This window comes from Setaria italica, chromosome VI (genome assembly GCF_000263155.2).
Source record: "Setaria italica strain Yugu1 chromosome VI, Setaria_italica_v2.0, whole genome shotgun sequence".
In the NCBI taxonomy this organism is placed as follows: Eukaryota; Viridiplantae; Streptophyta; class Magnoliopsida; order Poales; family Poaceae; genus Setaria; species Setaria italica.
This window is the reverse complement of record NC_028455.1, coordinates 22,241,420-22,250,054: the sequence shown is the minus strand read 5'-3', so window position 1 is coordinate 22,250,054 and position 8,635 is coordinate 22,241,420. Positions and strand designations below refer to the sequence as shown.

General features: G+C 44.4%; 2 protein-coding genes across 3 annotated transcripts; one reads left to right on the top strand and one right to left on the bottom strand.

Annotated features, from left to right (window-relative positions):
• The first annotated feature begins 260 nt into the window (after positions 1 to 260).
• Positions 261 to 2,934, top strand: LOC101784623 (Holliday junction resolvase MOC1, chloroplastic). 2 transcript variants are annotated; one of them, XM_004973254.3, is made up of 6 exons: positions 261 to 723; positions 806 to 911; positions 1,060 to 1,112; positions 1,493 to 1,624; positions 2,079 to 2,151; positions 2,500 to 2,934. In XM_004973254.3, the coding sequence occupies exons 1-6, from the start codon at positions 313 to 315 to the stop codon at positions 2,577 to 2,579; spliced, it is 855 nt and encodes a 284-aa protein (XP_004973311.1). In that variant the 5' UTR covers positions 261 to 312; the 3' UTR covers positions 2,580 to 2,934. The 2 variants fall into 2 exon arrangements, with proteins under 2 accessions (XP_004973311.1, XP_012702124.1); XM_012846670.2 differs by lacking the exon at positions 2,079 to 2,151.
• A 475-nt stretch (positions 2,935 to 3,409) lies between these two features.
• LOC101784228 (hydroxymethylglutaryl-CoA lyase, mitochondrial) lies at positions 3,410 to 8,162 on the bottom strand. Its single transcript, XM_004973252.3, has 8 exons — positions 7,689 to 8,162; positions 7,287 to 7,464; positions 6,909 to 7,088; positions 5,474 to 5,554; positions 5,215 to 5,378; positions 4,460 to 4,596; positions 3,941 to 4,056; positions 3,410 to 3,859 (listed from the first exon to the last, which is right to left on the bottom strand). The coding sequence occupies exons 1-8, from the start codon at positions 7,928 to 7,930 to the stop codon at positions 3,611 to 3,613; spliced, it is 1,347 nt and encodes a 448-aa protein (XP_004973309.1). The 5' UTR covers positions 7,931 to 8,162; the 3' UTR covers positions 3,410 to 3,610.
• Between the last annotated feature and the right edge of the window lie 473 nt (positions 8,163 to 8,635).

Below are 8,635 nucleotides of genomic sequence, written 5' to 3'. Positions count from 1 at the left end.
AAATAGCCCCCAATATTTCAAACACAGGCCACGTCATCGTATTGGGCCCATCGGAAGGGACGCGCGGGCGTGCGGGAATCAGGATTGGGGGAGGAACGCGAACGCTAAAATATACGCGGTGGCAGGCTGTTTTTTAGCGTCGCTAAAAAATTGGGGAAAGTTTAGGTGGATTGTTGGAGTTTATTTTTTCTCTCTTTTTTCCTAAAAAAGGTATTGGGGGTAAGATTAACAACCTCTTGGAGTTGCTCTTATCCCCGCGGCGAAACAAGCAAAACACCCTCTTCCACCCAACCCGCCGCAGCCTTTCGACTTATGGCAGCTGCCGCCGCCGCGGCTGGAGCTGCATCGGCCACTGCCGCCACCGCGCCAGCCGCCGCCCAGGACCCCATGAACGCGCTCCGCGCGGCCGCCCTCCGCCGTTCCGCGCCGCACTGGTCCACCGCCGCCGCGTCCTTCTTCTCCCCGCCCTTCCGCCGCTGCCGCTGCCGCCGCGCGCCCGCTCCCGCAGCGACCACTCGTACCCCGAGGTCCCGCGCGGGTGCCAAGGCCCGGGCGAAGCTCCTGTTGGAGGCCGAGCCCCGGGACCCCTGGCTCGCCTCCCTCTCGCTTCTCCCGGCCGACGACAGCTCCGGCGCCGGCGCCGCCCCCAACGGGTGGGCGATTGGGGTGGATCCCGACACCGGCGGTGCCATCGCCGTCCTCTCGCCCGACGGCTCCTCTCAGGTTTGGCCGGCCGCCATGCTGGAATAGGCTTAGCTTGTGTGTACGGCGCGAGCGTTGTTGAGCATACATTGGCATCCTGCAGGTGTTCGACAACCCGCTCGTGCACATTGTGGTGTCGAAGGTCATCCGGAAGCGCCTTGACACCAAGTCCATCATCCAGCTGCTTCACGGTCTCGATGCACCTCCCGGTAATTGTGTATTTGGAGCACAAATAACTGCATTGCCACTCTGAAGACTAGATAGTTGCAGTGAATTGGCGATCACATTCTTCTTCAATACATATGATGCGGAAGGTAGAGCTGTTTTCTGATGAAATATTTTTCTGTCATTTTGAAGGAACTACGGCATACATTGAGAAGTCTAGTCCATTTCCAACTGATGGAAAGCTGGTCTGTTTCTTGTCTCCCAAATAACATGCACTAAACGTCCTTATTTGCAAGATAGCTGTAACTAGCACATCAATTTTCTCTGTGTTGGTTTTTGGAGCGATATTATGCTGTCAGGTAGTGCATATGAGAGTAGTTTGAGCATTGATAGTGCTCACTAACATGTCTTATTACTATCCTACACTTGTGCAACACTAAATTCTGCCCTTGATATTTTGGTATCTCATCTTTCTGATTTGTCCTAGCATATATGCACTGGACAATGGAATTAGTTACACCTGGTTCATACTGATCGAATATTTAAATTTCGTGTATTGCCAATGTTTTTAGCTGTTACAGAATCTTTTAAATAAATCTTCCTTCTATTGTTTTCTGATATACAGGGATGGTGGAGTACAGGTTTTTCATATGGCTTGTGGATTGCTTCTCTAGTATCATTGGGGTTTTCAGTTGTTCCAGTTGCATCACAGACATGGAAAGCTTACTTTGGGCTATCACGAAGTGAATCGCCAAAGGTCTGTGACTCATGTTAAGTGGAGCATACAGTGGCTTTATGCCAATCATTTACATTGTATAAAATTTGCTTGTTTGTTAATTAGAGCTCAACATTAGTGCCCAAATGTCAACACAATACTTTTGTCTGCCCTATTGATGTCAGTAAGACAGTAAGATTGCAGAGTAAGATGTCTACTTAAAAGAATAAAAGAAATGGTAGATGAATTTGCAAACCTGGTTATGGGATAAGCTAAAACTTTGGTGGAAATCAATGGGTTTTGCTGCAGTGATATGCATTGATGACAGACACAACAAGCATGTAATTGTAACTAATGAGATTTTTTAATTAATATCCAAAAATTTCCCTGTCCTGCATCTGAAATAATCACTTGTTACCAGCATCATTCTTATGTTCTACCAGTTCACCAGATCTAACATAGTCCTGTTGTGTTTCTAATGCATAATTTCTTACAGGATGATAGCAGACAAGCTGCATCCATTTTGTTCCCTGACAAAGCTCTATCCCTGAAGTTGAAAAAACATCATGGTACACATCTTACTAGTGTCAACAGCTTATCCAGTAGTTTTGGCATCTGGGGGCCAATCTATTATGCTAATTCTAGTTTGCAGTGCATATTAGCTAGTTTTGCAACATGTTGGGCTGTGTGGATTTATGCACCAGAGATGAGTTTTAGAAGCTTTTTTCATTGGGTATGGTTAGCTAGCTTTAGCTTGGAATTTATGCACCAGAAATGAGTTTAGAAGCTTTTTACTACTGTGTAGCATTTGCTAGTTTTAGCTTGATCCGTTCTATTAAAGGACTCATCGAGAGTAGATTGCAATTTACTTGCATGTTTTGCCTCAGCTTGGTGATGCTTCTGTCATTCTTACGCAGGGCGAGCGGAGGCTCTTCTGTTAGCAGCCTATGGGAAAGGCCTTGTCCTACCCCAACTTGACATTGATGTTGATTGCTGATTGACTGGCCATTTTTCATATTGATGGCACTGCAAACAAATTGTTGCGTAGGGGGTTCCATCAAGTACATAACTTATTGAGGTTTGAGTGCACTGTGTGCCTGCAGAACTGCAACAGAGATCGTAGCTGACCCATTCAACTTTTGTGGAATGCATTGGATATTTCTCATTGTATTTTGAGCTTAACAGGCTAGCGCAGATGAGACATGAACGTTTTTTTTAACATGTACCTATTCCAAGTTGAGAAGGAACCAAAGCTTCGCAACTGTTTGCTGAGACTGTTGTCTTCAAGAACTTTTTTTTTAACATGTACCTATTCCAAGTTGAAAAGGAACCAAAGCTTCGCTACCGTTTGCTGAGGCTGTTGTGGTCTTTCTGGTAAAAAGTGGTCCTACATTTGGTCGTTTTGCTAGACTTAAGGGGTGTTTGATTCCACGGACTAAAGTTTTAGTCCATATCATATCGAATGTTTAGATACTATTTAGGAGTATTAAATATAGACTAATTATAAAATCAATTACACAGATGGAGGCTAGATACTAATTAGGAGTATTAAATATAGACTAATTACAAAATCAATTACACAGATGGAGGCTAATTCGTGAGACGAATCTATTAAGCCTAATTAATTCATGATTAGCATATATTTACTATAGCATCATATTGTCAAATCATGGACTAATTAAGCTTAATAGATTCGTCTCGCGAATTAGTCTTCATCTGTGCAATTAATTTTATAATTAGTTCATATTTGATCCTCCTAATTAGTATCTAAACATTCGATGTGACAGGAACTCAACTTTAATTCGTGGAACCAAACACCCCCTTACGTGACTCGCAATCTTGTGCTTATTTAGCCAGATGAAGATGGCTAGAAATGTGCCACCTCTAATGGCAGAATAGCATTGCTGTAGTATTTATTTGTTGTCTTGAACAGACACCTCATGACAGAACAGCATTGCTTATTTCACAATCTCATGCCCATTTTACAGCTGTTACCTGCGATAGTGGATCATGGTAAATTTCTAAGCCTCAGAGTTTCGACGCATTTGCAGTAACCTTTCTTAGTGCGGTCGCTGCCTTGGAACCAGACTGGCGCCCCAGATGCTTGCAGATGAACTCGCCGGCTGCCATCACCTTTCCCAGGTCTACACCCATTTTGATCCCCAGCCCGTTGAGCATGTACACAACATCCTCGGTCGCCACGTTTCCTGACGCGCCCTTCGCATAAGGGCAGCCGCCGAGGCCGGCGACGGAGGAGTCCACGACGCTGATCCCCATCTGATTTGAGAAGAGGGCACGCTTGATCACAGAGTCACTTCAGCTTGCGATGATACGTTCGGTGTTTCAAATGCGTGTTACCTGGAGAGACATGAGGATATTTGAGAGCGATTGGCCGTAGGTATCGTGGAAATGGACAGCAAGTTTCTCCACAGGAACCGCGGACATGGTGGCCTCAAGCATTGGAACCACGGTGCCTGGATAGACGGAACAAGCTGAAACACATCAGGTCTGTGCAGATGGAGAAAGGGCAATCAAGCAAAATAATCAAGCATGATATGGTATAAAGAGAAGATTGGGGTTTACATGTGCCTCATGGTTTACAGTTATCTTTTTCCAAGTGATATGGTCTATATAGTATAAACGGGTCCATATTTGAAATTGTAATAGGCCCTGGTTAGTTTAAACTTTATTGAAACAGATTAGCATTATGCAGGAAAAAAATCTTGTTTGTCTTAAAAAAACATAAAGTTGTCATATGTATAAGCATCTCCAAGCCCTATAAAGAGTGTTACCCTATAAGCTATCATATGGATTTCTCTCAGAAACACAAGAAAAAGGGAGGGGGGAGAGGGTGGTTGCAAATGTAATGTACGTCACCTGGGGTACCAACTCCAATAGTATCACCAAGTGAAACCTCATAGCAGCCCATGTCATAAAGCTCTTTTGCTACATAAGCTACATTTGACGGTGGTACTGGTCCATCTACTGGGCATCCAACCACACAAGAAACATACCTACATTCTCAGCAAATAGAGAAACATAAACTTTAGCACTGTCCACATGTCCAGCAATCCCTAATTATAGTGACCTGTTAATTGTGTGAATACTACTACAAGCTACTAAGTTCATCAGGATTTTCTCATGATCATTTTAAACATGTGCATAAGACTAGGCCACAAAACTGGCAATGAAAGCAAGAAAATAACACCAACAAAAATGGTAAGCATTACCGAAGGCAGGTCAGTACAAATGAGAAAAACTGGAAGTAATGATTTAAATCATGAGTTACTCAAGCTAGCTAGATTGAAGGTGTTACAGTGCTAACCGCTGAATAACATGGCACAAGCCCATTGTCTCTTCTAAGCAGGAGATAGTTCTATCAATTAGCTCCACCTCTCAAGTTATTGTTTACTATTGGTTTAGAAAATGGACTAACTCTTATGGAGGGCACCATAACCTATTATTTAACATTTGTTAGCAGCCAGAAAACATTTGAATGTAGCCAGCATACTGGTTGCAGTTTCAACAGAGTATATGAACCACTGGAGTTTAATTACTTTATACAAACATACCCTGAGATTTGGCTACGATGAACAATGAAACTTGATGTTGCACAAAAGAAAAGAGCTCACCCTCGGACAGGAATTTCTCTCTCTTTTGCAGCAAGAGCGACATCATTATAACGCGCAAGGCTCTCTTTGATTGTGCAGTTTATGTTTGACTTGGAAAATCCTTCAGAAGCTGATGCAAATATTGCAATTTCTTTTGCCCCTGCTGCAATAGCAGCCTCAAATCCCTGATGGGTGATGACAAATATAAAGAACTGAATATTGAATGAGGCAAGTGTAGAATATGTCATAAAAAACAGCCAGCTGAATCCACATAGTTCACCTTAAGGTTTGGGGTCAATACAGGAAGACGCACACCCTCAATATTCCGAACTGCTTCCATGACATTCTTTGCATCAGCTAGCTACAACAACAAACATCATATTATGAAAAAATTACTAGTAAATACATAACAAACATTAAACTAATGGCCAAGCAATAGAAAGGTAAAATTAATGAAATAAGGCCTAAGTAAAAGAAATTATGAAGTAAACAAGCAATTTTACATAAAACATCAATGTTTGTAAATATGAAAAGAATGATGAATCAAGTTTAGCAGAGTACTATCAAGAGATCCACTTCCATCTTTTTATGTGATATATTGCATATGTAATGCCTGGTAATTAATTTCGAGAGTTTCCTCCAGGGTTCAGTGAAACTATTTGTTTTGTTTTACTTAATCGCGTCCGCCACGATTTGAACTCGAGACCTCTAGTCCTAATACCATATTGAGTTGCATGCACCAACCAGTTCAACCCAAAAGCTTAAGCTGATGGGGAGAGGTGGGAAATTCACTTATACTCCAACACTCCTCCTCACATGTAGGCTCCCTCATGCCGCATACGTGGAGATTGGAGTTGGCTGCAATTATTTTATTTAATCACGCCCACCAGGATTCGAACTCGAGACCTCTAGCCCTGGTACCATATTGAGTTGCATGCACCAACCAGTTCAATCCAAAAGCTGAAGATGATGGGGAGAGGTGGGCAATTCACTTATACTCCGATAGTCAAGGCCACATTTGTAACTATTCTTATGTTCAGGAAAACTTTTCAGAGCTTGTGCATCATCTTTGCACTAATTCCTATTTAGATAGTTCCTTTAAAAGTATGCAAGTATCCATGATTCTATTGTCATGGGTTCATTTTATTGGAAACTCGAATTAATATCAGCATTACTGTCCCCAGGCAAAAGTACTAATACCCAGGAACATAGCATATGCAGAATCAATCAATACACATTTGAAACAGATAAAGTTCATTCAAATGGATCCACCATAACAACTGCTTCTAGTAACATGATTTAACATCACACATTCTACTCAACCTTAAGGTTGTGGCACATCCTACCAAGGATCCACAAATTCCCAGACTAACCATCATATTGCAGCAATCTTCTGGTGACACAGGAAAGAATCAGTTTTGTATAACTAACAAATTTCCATGGAGATGCTCCAATCAAAGAGTAAGGTTATGCACTAGCTCATATAGAAAATGTAAACAAGTTAGAACCAAATCCAAATGGCTGTTCTGATGTGGATGATCTCACCACTTCCTCACTTTCTACTCATAAGAGACAAAAATACACTATACTAATCTATTTTAGGAGGAAAAACTTTTAATACTTGGAAGATACATGACAGTATTATAACATCTGGACAGTTAAGAGTCCAGATGGCTTATCAGTGCAATCTCCAGATATTTTATAAAGCTACGTACCTGTGGTACCCATTTTGGAGATACAAAACTAGTTGCCTCAACAACTGGTAACCCAGAGGCAGCCAATCTCCGTATAAGCTCAACCTTTACAGGTGTTGGTACAATGTCTTTTTCATTTTGAAGTCCATCTCGTGGCCCAACTTCGACAATTTTTACACACCTTGGCAGATCACATATATGCTGGAAAACATAGACTTATACTTCAGTAACCGTACTGTCAGATCTCAAACATCCACAATGATGATTGGAAATCTCATGTTAACCACATTTAAGTTGTTTTAAATGAGTATCATAAAATACTAGTCAAATGATCTTGAAAAGCCTACGAAATGGGAATGGTAAGCAAACTACTACATGGATATGGATACATGAACACACCTTGTTTCCAGCCCATATCCTCTGTTGATCAGAAGAGGATGAAAAATATCTGTAACTCTGATGATACTGTGAGGAACAGCTTGCGACAGAAACATGATGATTTGATCCAGCAGTCACTGTGCCCCGATCTAGCATCGGATGCCTTTGATATGGCACTCTACTCAACTGATATCCTTCCCTACCATAAACAGAAGGTAGAAGTAAAAGACATAATCCTGGGAAATTACTGGACATTTCATCCGTGCAGGATGCGAGTTAGGAGATCCTTTGTTGAGCAATCACAATTCCAAGCAAGGGAGACAACCAATCAATCGTCATAGTAGTTGCTAACAATTGAGGTCCCCGGTCATGGGATTAACCAATGCCGCTACCCAAACCCGAGCTCGTGGTTCTGATGCTCACCTCGATTCGCCCGACGAGGTGCAGTGCCGCGGTGGCGGGTCGTCGGCCGCGGGACCCCTCCCCGTGTCGCCGAACCCGGCCCCCGGAGGAGCGGGCTGCCTCTCGAGCGCGCTCATCCCGGATGCCAGCACGGGGGAGCTCGTCAGCGCCGCCGCCGCCGTAGCAGCAGCAGCAGCACCGGCGGGCGAGGAGGCGTGCGGAGAAGCGAGCCTAGAGCAGACCCTGGCGGACGCCGCCAGCATCGTGCCCGCCGGCCGCCGAGACGCGCGCGCGCACGGGGGCTCAGCGCGCCATACCGATCGGCGGCCTGGAGTGCGGGATCGAGGGACGGAGCGGCAGCCGACGGGGCAAGGAGCTTTCAACGCGGAGGAATGAGAAGGAAGCGAGGGAAGGAGCAGCAGCAGGAGTTGCGTCGGGGCTCTGGGCTCTCCGCTCTCGGCTCCCGTCTCGCGCGAGTCCGAGCGTTTTTTTTTTTTTTGGAAAACAAGGTGGGAAGGGGGAACTAGGGACCGTTACTGACGTGGAATCTAGCTAGGTGGGCAAGATAAGGCGATGATCCTTGTCAGTCCCATGCTCCCGTGTCCCGTGCCGTTCTAGAATTATTCTTCGAGAAAACCCCCGTGCTACTGATCGACGAGGCGCCCATGTTTACCGGGCACGCTTAATTTCCGATTCTAGGTGAGTCCGGCACGGCATTAGTAGAGGTGACGGTGTATTTATTAGCAGCGGGTAACTTTTTCAAACACAACAAACAAATTGCAAGCAAAATGACCGATAAAGTAGACTCGGCCAGTTTGTCCATCCGGCACGGCACGGGCACGGGTAGGCCCGGGCACGAAACTACCGTGCCTGGCCCGGCACGATGGAGGTATCATGCCGTGTCGTGCTGGTCCACAGGCTACACCGACGATTAAGTATGGATCCGTAATGGCTTTTTCATACCGGTC

Coding starts and splice junctions, on each gene's coding strand:
- LOC101784623 (XM_004973254.3), top strand. CDS start 313: ATGGCAGCTGCCGCCGCCGCGGCTGGAGCTGCATCGGCCACTGCCGCC. Junction 724..805: donor CGCCCGACGGCTCCTCTCAG/GTTTGGCCGGCC, acceptor GGCATCCTGCAG/GTGTTCGACAACCCGCTCGT. Junction 2,152..2,499: donor GAAGTTGAAAAAACATCATG/GTACACATCTTA, acceptor ATTCTTACGCAG/GGCGAGCGGAGGCTCTTCTG.
- LOC101784228 (XM_004973252.3), bottom strand. CDS start 7,930: ATGCTGGCGGCGTCCGCCAGGGTCTGCTCTAGGCTCGCTTCTCCGCAC. Junction 4,057..4,459: donor TATTGGAGTTGGTACCCCAG/GTGACGTACATT, acceptor CCGTCTATCCAG/GCACCGTGGTTCCAATGCTT. Junction 3,860..3,940: donor ATATCCTCATGTCTCTCCAG/GTAACACGCATT, acceptor TTCTCAAATCAG/ATGGGGATCAGCGTCGTGGA.